General features: G+C 43.3%; 1 protein-coding gene across 1 annotated transcript in view; it reads right to left on the bottom strand.

Moving 5' to 3' along the window:
* Positions 1-16,263, bottom strand: part of ITGA9 (integrin subunit alpha 9) — a 1,159,507-nt gene that overhangs the window by 926,470 nt on the left and 216,774 nt on the right. The window contains exons 6-7 of the mRNA XM_069613210.1: positions 2,007-2,136; positions 187-272 (exon numbers count right to left, since the gene is read on the bottom strand). Coding sequence (XP_069469311.1) covers positions 187-272; positions 2,007-2,136 — 216 coding nt within the window. The remainder of the gene's footprint in view (positions 1-186; positions 273-2,006; positions 2,137-16,263) is intronic.

Genomic DNA, 16,263 nt, shown 5'->3' with positions numbered 1-16,263 from the left:
GAAGTACACACATATCCAGGATGTCGCCTATATTACCCGGGGCGTGAGGAGTTCATTGCAGTGTTAGGCGGCCATTTCCAGGAAAAGGGAGAGAAATGAGATCAGGCGCGTCATTCATGGAAACCCAGGAAGCATCATGCATAACCCTTTCATGAACGTCTACTATTGCGAGACCAAAAACCACACCTTTCCGATGCCGCCATCCTGGGGAGCTCCTCCAACGACATCTGTGGTGGTGGGCTGGGAGAAATGGCCGGCTGTCACAGCATATCCTGCAGAAATAAAGGGGAGGGTGGCGTGAAACATTGCAAAAGGAAAATCAAGAGATCATGTTTGGGCCATCTGGAGAGCACTAATCAAATTCCCTCTGTTCCCGTGTCCCTCCGGGAGTTCAAGTTCCCATCATAAGGAAACGCCAATAAATACAAAAAGTCATCATAGTAGAGCCAGCTGATCACGTCCAACAGGAACAAGGGTGATAAACTCAGCGACAAAACACAAGTACCGGCAACATTCAATTGGTTCCTTACAGCAACTGTTTAAGATAATTATGAGTCTATTGGCAAAATGGATACATTAAAAGGATTCCATATCTCAAATCTGAATAGTGTATTCTAATTGGCTGCTGGTAGTCAGCGCATCTTCCTGAATGTTCCACCGGCCGTGCCCCTCCTACCGCCATGTGTTCCCTTGAAGTTAGCAACAGCAGAAGAAAGGTAAAGACACACCATCCATGGGGCTTGGGCAAAACATACTCTGCACGTGCCATGTGCAGGAGACCCTTGATAATATAACAAGCATTTGCAAAGCCAACAGGTTTGAATTTTGTATGAGCATGAGACAGGAGTTTGCCAGGCCCTGCTGAAATGATAATACTGGCCATAAGATGGCAGCAGCTGGCAAAGGGTGAGTACCTGGGCATATGATGGCAGTACCTAAAAAGATGCAAGCAGATGCATATTGCTAATAAATTACATGGTTGATAAAAGTCATACATTTTTATTACAGCAGGAGGTGGTTTACAGCTGCATTTAAGCCAATACCTTCCAGAGGATTGCTTAGAAATAACAATGGCAGCCCCACAGCTACAGCTAGCTAATGTTACTGAATGTTAGAAGAAGTTTTAAGAGATCCAGGATTGCTTGTTTTGGGTGGGGTGTCCTGTGTAGTGGGCGAGAATGGCTACAGGGATTGGAATTGCCGTAGGCAGCGAATGGGCAGCTAAAAAAGCCAAGTAACGCCACCAGGCTGTGCATCTGCCCCCACGCTCCATCTCCCTCCCCCTCCTATCTGTATTCCTTTGGCAACAGCTTTGGCGTATACATCTGTGGAGGTGGCTGTGTGTGGTGGCGGGCCCTTGCTTTTCACTTCCACCTCAGCACAGCCATCAAACGAATGGCTTTCAGTCACTGCTGATCTGGGCACTGGATTGCTTTTCTGACGACGAAAGGTGTTTCAGCATTGTGTCAAACCTGCTGAGCTAAAGCAAGTAAGATGTCTTTCACTGCAACCATTCTATCAGTTCACTCATGGGGTTAAGGACCATCGAAATAGCATGGACATTATCAACATGCCATGTCCTCAAACAGGCATGCTCTGCCCAAAATGCACCTAGAAACCCCATGTCTGTAGGGTTAAAGAGGGCCAGGCCAGACAGGAGATTTGCTTCTCTGCAAGCTGGACCACGAAATAGCACCTAAACCTACAGGGCCGGATTCATGGAATTTTTAGCACGGTGCAAAGTAGCTTTGCACTGCCAACAAACACCCCGATTCATGCAACAGTGCAAAGTGTCTTTTTTGCCTGGATCAGGGTGGAGCATGAATCAGGGCGGAGCAGTGCAAAGTGACTTTGCATGGCAAAAAGACACTATGAATCAGGGTTTGTGTGGGCAGTGAAAAAATTCCATGAATCGGGCCCATATAATACACCCAAAAATCCAACTCTGAAGCAATTCCTGTATTTTGTGCCGTGATTGGTCAAGGCAGCGTATGGGCATAACTTGCCTAAGTATGTATAGCGCCGGGCTATCACGGCTTCATCGTTGAGCTTGAAATACATGTTATCAGTGAGATTCAGCACTTTAACAGTGCCGGTCCAGTAATACGATCCGGGGGCTCCCATCACCACCAATTCCTGGAAAGAGACATGAAAAGCAGTGTCAAGACGAGGCCACACGGATTACTACCAATAATAACATTGACAACCAAAGCAGATTTGCAGGAGGTAAGCAATAAACCCAAAGGTCTTTGCAGGCATGTAACAGCCCTTTGAACAAGTTACAGGCCTGAGCAGTCCTCAGCGCTGATAGTGACGGATAAAGCCCCTTGCCAATTGTATAACCCGTGGGTGGTAGCGGTGGGCGTATAAATCAACATAATGATATGATTGGTTATTTATAATGTGCTTAATACCCAGAGGTTTCTAAGCACGGACCCAGGGATCGAACCTGTGTTGCTATGTGTCGTCTTGCTTCCAAGGAGAGCACGTTGCCCGTGAGCTATCCTCCCGATGATAAAACCAAAGGTTACTCTGGGAAAATCAGCATTGAGCAAAGGGACTCGGAGCACTAATAGGTAGAGACAGCAGACCAGCGCGGCCACACAGCGCTCAGAAGTAGAGGATGGAGCGAGGAATATTGAGGGTGGGCTAGATGAGCAGCCCGCATCAGGCCGAAGGGAGAGCAGCGTCAGAGGCCCCATCAGGAGCAACTGTGCATGAAGATGGAGGAGTGCTGGCTGGGGACCAGAGACCAGGGGAAGGGGACATGGCCCAGGGGCAGAGGGGTGGGGAGCGTGGGCTTGGTGTTGGGCAGGCCGGTAAAGTAAGGGGCTGCTCGTACTCGGATGAGGCACGCGCTCTGAGGTCAGGGAGACAGTGAAACTCTGAGATTAGGGAAATTGAGAATTCCTTAAAGCATTAACCAGACCATTATACTGATAGTGGCACTGCGTTCACCACAGAAATTACAGAATGTGTCATTTTCAAATGTACCGCACTATATAGAAAACAACTATTAAAAAAGTGCAAAATTACTCATTTTACCTCTCTGCCGTTCAATATATTTAATCTGAAGGGAAAATCAAAGCCATTTTCGGATATCTGATCCCCCTGCAAAGCCAGTTTTCCTTAAATATATACACATCTTTTAAAATAAGCAAATGTCTCTATAAAGTCACTAGCAAGTGAATTCTCAAGCGTCTGTAAGAAAAAAGGATGAGGCCGCTTTCCTCGTTTTAGACCAAAGCAGATTAAGAAAACGATAGGACACATCAGGATCACACACACAGTAACCTTTAAAACGATAATTTTGAGGACATTTTGGTCAAAACACTTTAGGACTAAAGAGCGTAGATTGCAGCCGAGCCTGGACTCCCAAGAACATGCGCAGCCATTATGCATAGACTCAGTTCCATGCCCGGGCACATTTCTCAAACCCTAACACCACAGCATCTGAACTGTAGGTGGCCGCTTGATCATAACGTTTTGCTTACACAGTCCTAGGCTGGCCCGATGCACAGTGCGGAAGACAAGCTTTGCTCACTAGTAGGGAGGTGTTCCTTAAGCCCTGTGATCAGGTTCTTTAGGGATGTCTTGCTGGCTTTGGGGTACCAGTGATGGGCTCATGCTCACCATGCTCCCTCAGGGGTAGTGTGGGGGAGCAGCCTAAGCTTAACTCTCAGGCGGTGGAGTGGGATGGGTAACAGGTACAGTACACACTCTTCATTAACACAAAATGACAGAATGTCCACATGCTATATTTTTTTAAATAAAAATATAATCTTTATATAAGAAAAGGCAAGATGTGAAACACTACACAAATAGGTACTGAGCAGTGGTAGAAGTGTACTGAAAAAAGTAGAGGAACTGTGGTCTCGGCAGGGGAGAGGGTAGGCGGAAGCATAGTACAGCATGTGACAAGGTGTTACGGCAGGAGCATTGCATTAGTCTAAGTGACTATTAACTAAGGTTCCTATTACAATTCTACGCTTGCACAATGACATGAATGGACAAATGATCTGTATAGAATGGTGAATATGGTCTAAAAAGTAGAGGATTGGTAAAAAGAGAAAAATAAAGGTAGTGGAACACCGCTCCCGACCGTTCCCGCTCACTTCAATCACTCAGACATAGAGGTCAGTAGAGAGACTTTTCTAGTAGGGAAAATGTAATCACAGGTAAATAAAGCTACGGAGAAAGAGGGGGTGTTCTTCTGGGATCACAGTGCCCCGGTATTCCTGCACTCGTAGTTTAAAAAAAAAAAATTAGTGCGTTAATCTAAAGCACTTTACATAGGAAATATTTACATACATTACTATTATTTCCCAATCGAAACTGAATCTCAATTATCGACCTCGGAAGGGTGAAAGGCTGAGTTGGCCTTGCTGGCATTCGAACCTGTGACTTGCAGCTCAAACACAGATCACAGCAACAAGCGTTTTACCCACTGAGCCATCTTACCGGCATAGTTGACTCACTGTTTCCACAATGTAATATTTGGAGGAATATATCAATACTTATCATATGTCTATATATATATATGATGTCATCAGCTTGTCATCTTCCTTATACTTTGCTGAGTCACCTCACCCCTAATTTATTCTGGATATGTGTCTGGCCATGCCTAGCCTTATGTCTGTCTGCTGGACGCATGGCAAAATGAGAGTTCATCCCCTTGACATTGAAGTTGATACCTCTAATATGGGAATTCGGGTAGTTGGCATTTGGGGCGTGGAGCAGAACCACCCCTTCTTATATGATATTTCCTCTCATCATGAGTTGGAGGACCAGTCAGTGTGATGACCCATTTGTGCATGTTGTCATTCACTAACTACATGAAAATAAAGAGTAAAAACTTCATAGAAGAATCCCTAACATTTGGGAAAGCAAATACTGAGTAATCATAGATAGTAAGTAGACAGTGCATCAGGTCAAGAAAGAACCATACATGCTTCTCTGGGCCGGGAACCTACCACCTCCCCAACTGCCCATTCGCTGCCAGAAAGCAGGTATTGAAACTGCACATCCCCCCAGCAGCAGTCACAGGTAGATCCTTAGGACCCTCTGTTGGTTATGGATCTTCCAGAGGATGTCCTCCTGTATCCTGTATATCTTCAGATCTTTTCCACCCATGTTGGAATCGTTCCTCAGAGTCTGTGGATATCTTGGACTGCAAGCAATGGGATGTAGAAGATGATATAAGTATTTAATTTTTCTCTTAGTCTTTATAGGACTTTTTCAGACATTCGAGAGCATCTTCCCAGTTTGTGATGGGCAGCATCTTATTTTCCAAGGTAGGAAAGATCTTGGAGGGAAATCCCTAGCTATATGGGATTTGTCTCCACCATGGTTCATCAGCCCCTAGCTTCATCTCAGGTCTCTTTCCTAGTTTAAGGAAAAACAGGTTGGATGGTTTTTCCAATGAAAATGTATGTTCTGTTGATTCTTCTCTTCAGAACTCTGATGGGGCAGGCACGGCGAGACCCTTCTTTCGTAGAGAAAACTTTATGCGTCCATTAGAGCAGAATGGGCGGCTTCTCTGAATCATGCCCCATTATTTCATACATTTCCTGCAGGTACTTCTCAAGACTTCTGTGGGATATCGACTGCGGGGTGCCTCGACTTCCAATATCATTCCTGTGGGATCTGTTTTCTGCTGCATCCTGGTTGTCAATTGGTGATTAGTGCATCTCCGTTTGCTTTGAAGATGAACGCAATTGTTTTGAGTGGCTGTCTTTTAAAAACATACGTATGTGGTTATGAATAGTGCGCACCAAACTGAAACAATTAGAAAAATGGAAAATGGCGAAGAAATAAAGATTTTTGAAATAATTATGATTGTTTTGGATTCCCCAAAAATATTTCTAAGTACATTTTAAGGTGATCCCCTCCAAGAGTGCACTCCCTGCCAAGGCCGAGGACCACATGTCAATATTTTATATCTGTGAAAGTATTAGTGAGGAAAATATTCAACCCATATTTTGCAGGTAGTGAACACTGTTATGCCAAATTAAGAAGTGTTTATGGGGCCTCCATCACTACCATAGATGTTTTGCACTACCAGGTTTGTCCAGCTAGCGATGTATTGTGCCCACACCCTGGGGTGAGCTAGAGTATTGTCTGTGGTGGAAAGGACATAAGGGAAAAGATGGCAAGACAAAAGAAGTAGGACTGAAATTAGACAGACACTGAAATGAAAGGACTGATGGATTAAAGGTTAAGGATTGGTGTATTATTGTAGTAGGGTTGCATGTGTAATTATCGGTCATGGATTAAACAAATATTGATTTGAAAGGAAGGAAGTGATACCCGCCAGAGATACTGAGACATTTTCTTTGAGGGTATTTTCTAGTACAGCCATTTTGTGGTATTAAAATTAATCAGTCCATGGTGAGAGGGACTAGAATTGTCCTCAGGCATGCTCTTAAGTGTGGAGGCTTCTTCACTCAAACGTTTTTAAATGTCTGTCACAGTAAAACAGGAGGATAATCTGGCGGTGCCAAGTGGCCCAGCAAAAGTGCCAGATCCAAGAGTTGTTCATGTTAAAGTGAGTTTTGGTGAAAAAGCGGGGAGGTGGAGAGGAAGAAGGGGAGGCTCTTTCCAAATTCAGAGTTGACTCAGTTATGTCTCAATTCATCCAAGCAAACTTGATCGATCCCACCACAAGGACTGGGGACAATGGATACCATTCCGCAAAGGTAGCCATTTGACAGGGCACACGCATGACTATAATGTGTCCCCGCTGATCTTTGCACTCACCATGAAGACGTTTGCTCCATGTATTATTCAACATTAAACCATTTGGGGGTATCATGTCTCTCAGAAACACCCCGGATTATGTTTATTCCCTGACAACATCATCATCATTATAAAGTGAGTTTAACAATCCCTACCACATGTCATGCAGGAACTGCAAACCTTTAAGTCACTCTCGGCGTATAAAATAAACAACACAATATGCAAGAGTCTCTCCATCGCAGAATCCCAAGAAATTAAGCACTCCTTTTGAGTAATAACCAAAATACATCTATCTTAGGGGTGATTGGCACACGGAAACAACACCCTTTTCAAATAATCCTCCCACATTACTGAAAGGCATATATTTAAAGTTGCCAACTGAAGCCTGAGGCCGGAAATCTCCCTCTCCCTCGTGACCCACCTCCTGTAGCAGTGGAGGTTCCTCCCACTTTATTCGAGCAAATAAGAAGAACATGTGGTGCTTTGGGTGGATCGCAAGCCGCTCACCTCCTCAGGAAAAGAGTCTTGGACTCAGAAGGATGTAGGAGCTGTGTGGTCCCTGACCTACAACACTACTCCTTTGGAGATCTACTTAAATCTGTGCTGGAACGGCAAGCCCCTCCCTCTGATGAGCTCTGGATATCACCTGGAATGGATGCCCTTGCGATCTGTGGGTGGCCCTCCCCTCAGCCATCAGCACTCTGCGCCGTCTCAGGAAAGGGGCTGTCATATACGGCATCATTATGCAAATATCCCACCTAACCCTACAATGTGGCCATCATCTCTTTAACCCGTGTTTGTCGGGACAGAATTTGTAATGTTGATGCATGGTTGCAATTACTGCCAATCTGTTTTCTGAGTGGGTCCCATTGGAGTTTGAGGCACACAAACCAACATGTGTGTTGACAGAAGTGGACAGAGTCACTTCTATCCAGCTCGGCGCTGGGTTACTGAGGGAAAAATTACAAAAAGGGGGCACTAAGATGCAAACACATATTTAAAAAATGATAGGGGGGGTTACTGCATCGAACTTGCCAACGTGATTTATATGGTGCTTAGCCCGGAAATATCAAACATGTAATTTCCATACACGGAGCTCTGGGAACTAGCGTTGGACAGACACATTCCTGAATCCCTGTCGGCACAGACCTTGGTGCGGGCAGCCAAATCTCTCATGTATTCAGCTGTAACGCTACTTCCTTACACCTGGATAGACTGAGCGAGAGCTAGTCTGCTGTATCGCCTTTGCGTTGGAGGAAATGCGGGGCTGGAGGAGCTATGCTTCACATGGGCCGGGGCTGTCCAGCCATACAGACTCTCTGGAAAGAGGTATTAGCCTTGTTGCATAGAGCCTCTACCTTTGGTAGCCTTGCTGGGAGGGTTGAATGAGAATGATGCCTTTACCTTAAGAACAGCAGTCAGAAGACTCATCCATCAGATTCTCCTTACCACGCAAGCAGCCATACCCCATCGGTGGATCCCAGACTTGGATCTGGGACTATCTAGTCCCACACCGCGCTGCGGCCAAGGTATATTCTGTTTCTGGGTAGAATGTGAGGTGGCAGGTTGTCCTTGATTGGATAGCCTCCACCTGTTTGAATGTAGTGGATCTCTTCAATAGGTGGGCTGGGCAACCCGCAGCCTTCAACTTGAAACAAATGGAGAGGACCTCGAGCCATTCGCGATTATGACCCAGAAGGTCCAAGCATCTGAAGCTGAAGGACCACCATCATTCCTAGAGAACTGCAGCAGTAATGAACAACGGACAAGCCAACCACCTGTCCTGTGGTGTCTGTGGTGTTACAAATCAGAGCCTGGAGGGGTTGAGACGCGTTATATCTCTTTACACATCCCTATCCTCATGCGTGTGCATAGGGCGTGAAGCTAACTTCCTGGGCCAAAGATAGCGGAGGTTGGATCAGGAGACCGCACCTCGGTCATCTAGGACCTGGGGACTAGTAGCCTAAACCCTCCATGGCTCAAGGACTCTTTGGGGCTTTTTTACCAATACTTTTTACACAGATCTGCTTGATAAGAGCACAGGCCGGTGATAGATTAAACGATAGGTATGGATTTCTACAGAGTTGTTCTTGTTGCTTATGTATTTCCAGACTACCGTATGCTTATAAACCTATCCTTAAACCCCACACCCACTTTAGCCATTTACAGTATCTATTACATACTAAAGTGTTATAGTCTAACGTGGTAGGTAATGCATTTTGGTGTCACTATAATGTGGTGTGTGTATAGATTTGCAAAGGTGACTTTACTTTCCAGTAGTGTGTTGATTTGACACATTTCCTGTGTTCAGCAAATAGTATCATTTTGCACTTACCAGTGTTGACTTTTATTCCTCAGCAGACTTTGCTTTTGTTAACTGTACTTCGCACCAGGCCTACCTCCACCTTGAGAGCTTGGTCAAGGACTTAAGTGTAAACTTGTTACACCCTTAACTTGGCTTCATACATTTCCATAGACTTTGTTGCAGCTCATTGACTTTACACACAATGTAGGATTCAGTGCACAGACCTGAAGCTTTGCAAAGGGTTGCATTGTTTTAATAATAACTTTATTATCTGTCATTGGCCATTCAATAATCTTCTTTTAATGAACTTCTCTAATGTATTCATTTTAGATCTGAATGTCACGTGGAAAAGGGGCGGGTGTATGTTTTCATAACCTGTATCTCTTTGTGTCAGACCATTAGTTCATTTGTTGTAAAGTCATTGTTTTATTCTATTGGCTTCACATGTTTCCTCATTGTCATTTTGACATTTTCAGATATTTTGAAAAATCTAATGTGGAAATGTTTAGAAAAGGGTACAGAATTAAATTCAAATGCAAGAAATGTTTCACAAAGTGAAGCAATATATACAGTATTAAAATGAAAAATATATGGTTTTCATGGCATTAGAAGCGGTTCTTATCACACTGCTGGTTGGCCGGCGTGGCAAGTACATCATGCCAGCACGGTTCCTAATTGGACAGGCACAAATATATTTTAGGTGCTGGTTCCACAGAGGGCAGTGAAACGCTTGCGAAGAGGAACAGCCCAGAGATGCACAAACGCCAACGAGGAAACAGCTGTTGCTGACAAAGTTTCATTGTTATAGCTGTGGTACCATTATTACCTTGGGGCCTGCGAACTTGCACATGTGCTTCCTGCCTTACCATTGGCTGATTTTCTTGACCATCCCTTTCTACATATCCAAAGCGCCTTGGCATGGAGTCCCATGGCTCCGTATATTCAAAACCCTATCGCCTCATTAGCATCTCCACATTCTCTGGGTTATTATCACATTAACTGAACCCTGGCCTGCCTCCAGGAGCCCCTCTCGTTTGACCATCATGGTTCAATCAAGGGAATGTGTCTGTGTTTGCGTGTGGGATTCTTCAATGATATGTATTTTTTTTAAATAATAATCTTACAGAAACCGTCCACTTTTGAAGTTGAAAAAATTGAAGCTTGGTGAGGCATGGCTATAACTTTCATTTTACGTATGTGCTGCAGTAATTCATTTCAAAATGACATCTGTGCAAGCTATCATTTTCTTATTTGCAAATCATTGCAATAATTTAACTGTAGCACTACCCGCATCCATGCTTTTCAGTTAAGCGAGCCAGTATCAATAATTACAAATCGATCTTGTGATATTGGCCATCTAAAAAACAGTCTTGCTAGCTCTGGGCTTAAAAAGGGTGATTTCCATACACACCAACAAGCAGAGAAACTGCAGTGAATTAAAATAATTGTCGGAGGAGATTTAAGACCAACTCTGGACTGGTTACTGTCAGGGGCTAGAGAGAGTCAGAGTTCCCTTAAAGAACAAGCTCAATAGGTCAATTAAGGCTTAGAACCAGCACTTACTAATAGTTGAGGTGTGAAACCAGTCGCACAAAGGTGAGCAATTTGCACAGGTCTTCTGCTCTCCACATTGTACCTTTTACAAAATGCAGAGTTACTGTAAACAAAGAGACTAGGGAGAGGCAGAATGAGGCTGAGAATCTGTTCAGTGTTGAGATATTTGTTAATATGTTGGTCTTTCCACCAAGTGGCAATCGCTGATCCAATGTTCCCTGGTATACACTCCCATCCCACAATCCTGGGACAAGAAATATGATGTATTTATAGTTAGCATTCAAATGTATTTAAATAAAAGAAATGCAAAGGTGGTCCCCCTTAGGGAGAGGGAGCTGCAATAATAAGACAGATGAATGTTGATACATTATTTATACAATTAATGTTGGCCTGCCTGTGACAATCTCACTACATGTAATACACACATTCAGTCACAAAATTAATGATCATTTGGATTCTAATTCTAATGAGAGAATCTAACTTCAAAACACACTCTTATTACAAAATTACATTGCTGCATACAGCCAGTATATTCAGACTCTATTCAGCTAGCATTTAAATAAAATTAGATTCTTTATAGTCAATCTGCACATTTAGATAATGTTACTTTCTCCAGTATCAAAAACAAGAATTTGTTACCAGAGAAAGGTTGCATAGAAATATTATATTTGCGTACACATATTTACATCAGTTTGTATTATGTGTGAACAGGGGATTGTGGGTTTCTAGTATGTGCATGCAATTTGAATGCAGGCTATAATTAATTTCATCTAATTTTACAGGCTTGGGTTGGGAAAATAGTGTTATCAATTTAGAACTGGTTTACCCATCCAACCTAGGAAAATGGTTTTATTATTTTCTGATATACAAATGATTACCCCTCCCACTTCACTTCGCAAATTGGGCCCACAGGTGCAGGGCCCTTCCCCTACTGTGAAATTTCAAGACAGAGGAGAGGAGGTATTTATAGTGATATCATTTTCTATGGAATGAAATTAGGATGGGAAAACTCCCTTTCACCCCACATTCTTTAACCTCCCCATTCACTTTTTAAATATTGTTGGCTTTCAAAGGTTGCATATTATCAAGCAATTCTCAATTTAGGCTAGGAAGCATGGCCACCTATTCACAACCTAAAGTGTTTGACCATACCTGTCAAAACCACAGGATTCAGTTTATTTTAGCTATCATTTACAAACTGCTGCACTGTCAGTGCTGGGAAGTGATCCCTGTTTTACACAGAGCACACAGGAAACATTGTTGTTCTTATTTAAACATAATCTCCCGCAGCATTAGTACAGTGAAGGCAGGATGTAATCCACAATGGCAAACTACAATACCCTATTCTCATTCTGTTAATAGTAATTTACCAGACCATGTGCTCTGTGCGCAGAAAAATGCTATGTTTTCCTCACTTGGCCTTAAATACAGTGACAAAGCACATTACATTTCTCCATGATATTATTGAAGTATTCTATTGCAAATGCCCCCCCCCCCCAGTGTCGTGTCATCACCTCATCACCTCCCCAGTTCACTCCCACTGAAGAGCCTTAGAGGGCAATGATACTAGGGGACTGATCTAATTACATTTGGAGGAATGTTTATACTCACTTTTAAATAATTCTTTAGGTTGCTGAACCAGAATGAACCGCATGAACTTTCAAGAAACTCCCAGTCAGCCTCTCCTCAGTCTTAGAAAGCAGGCTAGCTCAAGAAAATAGTCTCTTCATGGACAGGGCCGGATCCACCAGGGAAAACACAGGCTCAGCTCTCATCCATTTGGAACAGGTGTTATCCCTTCTATGCAGGTTTTGATTCCAGACTGAGCCCTATTCTCTGTGTGCAACAGAGTGGTTGGAATAACAGTGTCTCACACTCTGCCTCTTAATGTTTAGTAGGCTTACGCTTAATATAGAAGTGAGTTCAATATATCCTCTGAGAAAATCTTCCAATAGATGGTTTATTAACTAAGTTGGCCAACTAATTAATAAACCATCTATTGGAAGATTTTCTCAGAGGATATATTGAACTCACTTCTATATTAACCATAAGCCTACTATAATGCCCATTGGCTTTTACATGCATTTTAAAAGGTGTGAAGTTGTGGAATTACAGGATCATGCACAGTGATGTTTCATTTGAAAACACATGCCAACATTGTGGTTTATAAAATGACAAAAGGTTTGCTTTTAAAAGTGAAGCTGCATTTGGTTACATTTGTAATCCCTTTCAATAATGCAAACTAAGTTCTCTTTGGTGCTTAGCTTTTATAACATATTTATTTTCATGATGAAGAATTAATTTTCGGATCTGCTTTTTCTTTTCTTCATGTGCAGCAGGCAGCAGAAACTTAAGGACACTCAACAATCAGTATTTTAGGCCTTGAAGACCTTTTCACCTTAACATTTGGTAATGCTCCTTATGTGTAGAAACTCTGCACTATTTGTCGGTGCTGTCCGTTACATGATGTGACACCCATCTGCATGTTACATCAGTGCAATGTTTCTCCTTACAGTTGAATCATATGCAGCACATTTGAAAGAAGTAGTTCAGTGTTTCACTGCCTCATGCTTTAGTTGAATACTTTTGAGTTCCATTTACCTTCTCATAAGGATATGGTTTGTATTTAAGGTCTACGGATCTGCCTAGGCCTCAGTGGCATTGATCCAGGGTCATATTATACTGCTTGCATCAACTTAAAAGAAAGCAGTGGCGCCAAAAGGTGCACACTCTCCCTTAGACCAAATGCCACTTGTAGTGCTCTTGCTCCCATTACGAGAAAAAAAACATGCAGGCGACCAGACAGCAAACAAATAATCAGACAGCCACAGTTCACGGGCATGTATTTACTCATCAGAACAAACCAATTTGAGGGGGCAGGCTTGAAAAGGGAGGTTGGTCCTTGCTGTGAGCAGACACATCAGCACACAGCCTCCTCAGGCTGCCCTAAGCAATGCAATAGTCTGGTCCAGAGGTTTTTCTTTATTTAGAAATGTCCAACTCTCAACAAACTGCACAGAACTAATTACACAGTGGTATTTCCGCGTGATCCAATGTGCTGTCATCCCTTGATAACACAATAATAACCACAATCAAGCACTTGCGGTTTCAACTGCAAGTAATAACAATCAGGTGTACTGTCCAAGCTGATCATAACACTGTTATATCAGTTGGCCTAACATATGCACTAGGCCCCCTGCACATCACTGATTAATAAATACATATCTGCATGATGGATCGTCAGCAAGATCACAGACGAATTACCAAAATTCACCACCCACAGGACACCCCCACCAAAATCCACATATCCAAAAGGCATAACACTACCCCCACAAAAATGGCAGGACCTGTCACAATGCACATACAGCAGGCAGAGTTTGCTCCTCTGTCCAAGCAAACAAGAGGAACATACAGTGGCAAATTATTTGTGACTACCCTCAGCACTATTTTATCTTGAACGAAGGACTCCCAGTGTAACCCTGACTGGGTGGCATCCTAACGGAACAAGAGACTCATTGCTGACATGCCCGTGCTTTTGTAAAACAAAGATGGTGAAAAGCTGATGCCTCCCAGTTATTGACCATGGCCCTTGTGAAATGAGAAGGTACTATGAGTTACTTCAGTACACGGTGTAGTAGTCATTAACTTTGATGAGACTATCAAGATTCCAAGCCCGCTCCGATGTGTGTCCCGCTTGAACATTCATATCTTCCTAGTAAGATAGAGCTGGCAGTGCAGAGAGAGGCTGGAGATAAAGATAAGGTTTCTGCATAGAGATGAAAAGGGGACCTACGTTTGTGAAGTTTCATAAGGGCCTGATATAGAGTGGTCTGTATGAGACTGCAGTATTATTCGGAGGAAAGAGTTTATGGACAGGGCTCCACACAGAGGTTGTGGATGTGGTGGAACTGGAGAACCATGCTTTGGCCAGGGTGGAGTTCATGTTATGGAGTTACCCAAGCAGGCTGCCATCAGTTTTTAAAGCAGTAAAGGTGAGGGGGGGGGGGCATTTTGATAGGTAGCTTGCGAACTGTCTCTGCCAGCGATATGGCTCTCTTGCAGAAAGACGGGACATCGCTTCCCAGCAGAGAAACATTGCATGGTGAAAAAAAAAGCATTGTGCAAGAAATAAAAGGTCACATATATTGGTGTCAATTCAGTCTATGGTGTGAGATTTTTTTAAAGCTTTCGGTAGAGATCTACCTGGCCTTTTGTGACTTAGCTGAGACTGTACTGGATGTTATCTGGATAGGATGTATTTCAGCCAAAGTATTTGCTTAGGGATTGACACGTCTTAAACTGTTTATTCAATTCATGGTTCATTGAATGCCAGTTAGGATCAGGCTACCCTTACCCATCGAAAATTGACTGGGCGGGCAATTCGAATATAGCCTGCAAATGCCTAATTGCTCCTGTATTTGGTTCCACATCAGTTAATGTAATGTAAAAACATAGCCACTCTTGGTTTGAATCCAGCTGAATCCTCTGTAGTCACAGAATCATTTTCAACCTGTTCGCTTGGTTTTCACTTAACCACAGATTCCACATAAATGTGTACGCCGTTAAGAGTTCTTCACATGTGTTCAAGGCAACATGTAAAGCTGAAATGAGTCAACACATACTGGCCCCTTCGTTCTATTTGCATCAGCATTTCCCACTTTGAAATCCTTTTGAGTTTCAGGTCCAAATTGCTAAAATCCTTTGCACCGATCCAAAGCCGTGTTGCTTCAACTATCACCTTTTTGGTGGCCCCCTAAGGTTGGTTTGCCCACCTGATCTTCTGCAATGGGAACATGTGGCGAGGAAAAGGGAGCTCCCTCATTTCCTTGATGAACAACCCATGAACTCGAGGCAATGCATCTCGAACAATGCCACGTGCCCCACACCTAGCTGGCACTGTTTTGGCAAGGCACCTTTTGGGTGAGTTGCCCATGAACTCGCATTGAATGCATTTAAGTCTAAAGTTGCGGGAATGTAAACGAAAGCGGGCAAAAATCCTTTCCACAAAGCAGTGCAGAAAGCTCATTGATACCTACTTTGCTTCTCGCAGTGGCATCAGAATAGATAGCAACCCACGGAGTCTAACAGCCTGATTCATGGAATTATTTGCGTGAAAAACGCAAATTTGCGCGCCTTTCTGCCCGAAAAATCCCATATTTCAAACAGGGATTTTCGGGCAGAAAGGCGTGCAAATCTGCGTTTTTAACGCAAATAATTCCATGAATTAGGCTGTAAATTGTTTACTGTTCAGGTCGGACTGGCCTATAAGGCAATAGGCCCATGGCCGAACTAATAGTGCAAAATGCTGGTGTTGGACCTGTTTTTTTGGTCAAAGTGGCCCACTTTTTTGGCCAATGTGGGCCAGTTTGATGAGTTACTTCACTATGCAGCTCATAGTTTGACCAGTGTTGCTGAGTAAATATTCTTTAAAATACACAATTTGCATCACATTTTATCAAAAAACTCCCCCTTGGGTACTATTTAAACAGTGTCACAAAAGGAATAAATAGCCATTTGCAACTCTGGGCCACTTTTTCAATGGTGCCTGAGATAATTGTATGGCCCAGTCTGACCATGTTTACTGTTGCCACTGGTAGAATCTGTGGTGAACCCTCGCAACCCCAATTCTTGCTATTCCCTTTGCGGATTCCCAGGGTGAAAAATGG

The sequence above is a fragment of the Ambystoma mexicanum genome, chromosome 5p, assembly GCF_040938575.1.
Source record: "Ambystoma mexicanum isolate Mex_15411 chromosome 5p, UKY_AmexF1_1, whole genome shotgun sequence".
NCBI lineage: Eukaryota > Metazoa > Chordata > Amphibia > Caudata > Ambystomatidae > Ambystoma > Ambystoma mexicanum.
Note: the sequence above shows the minus strand (reverse complement) of the source record. Positions and strands in the feature narration are given on the sequence as shown.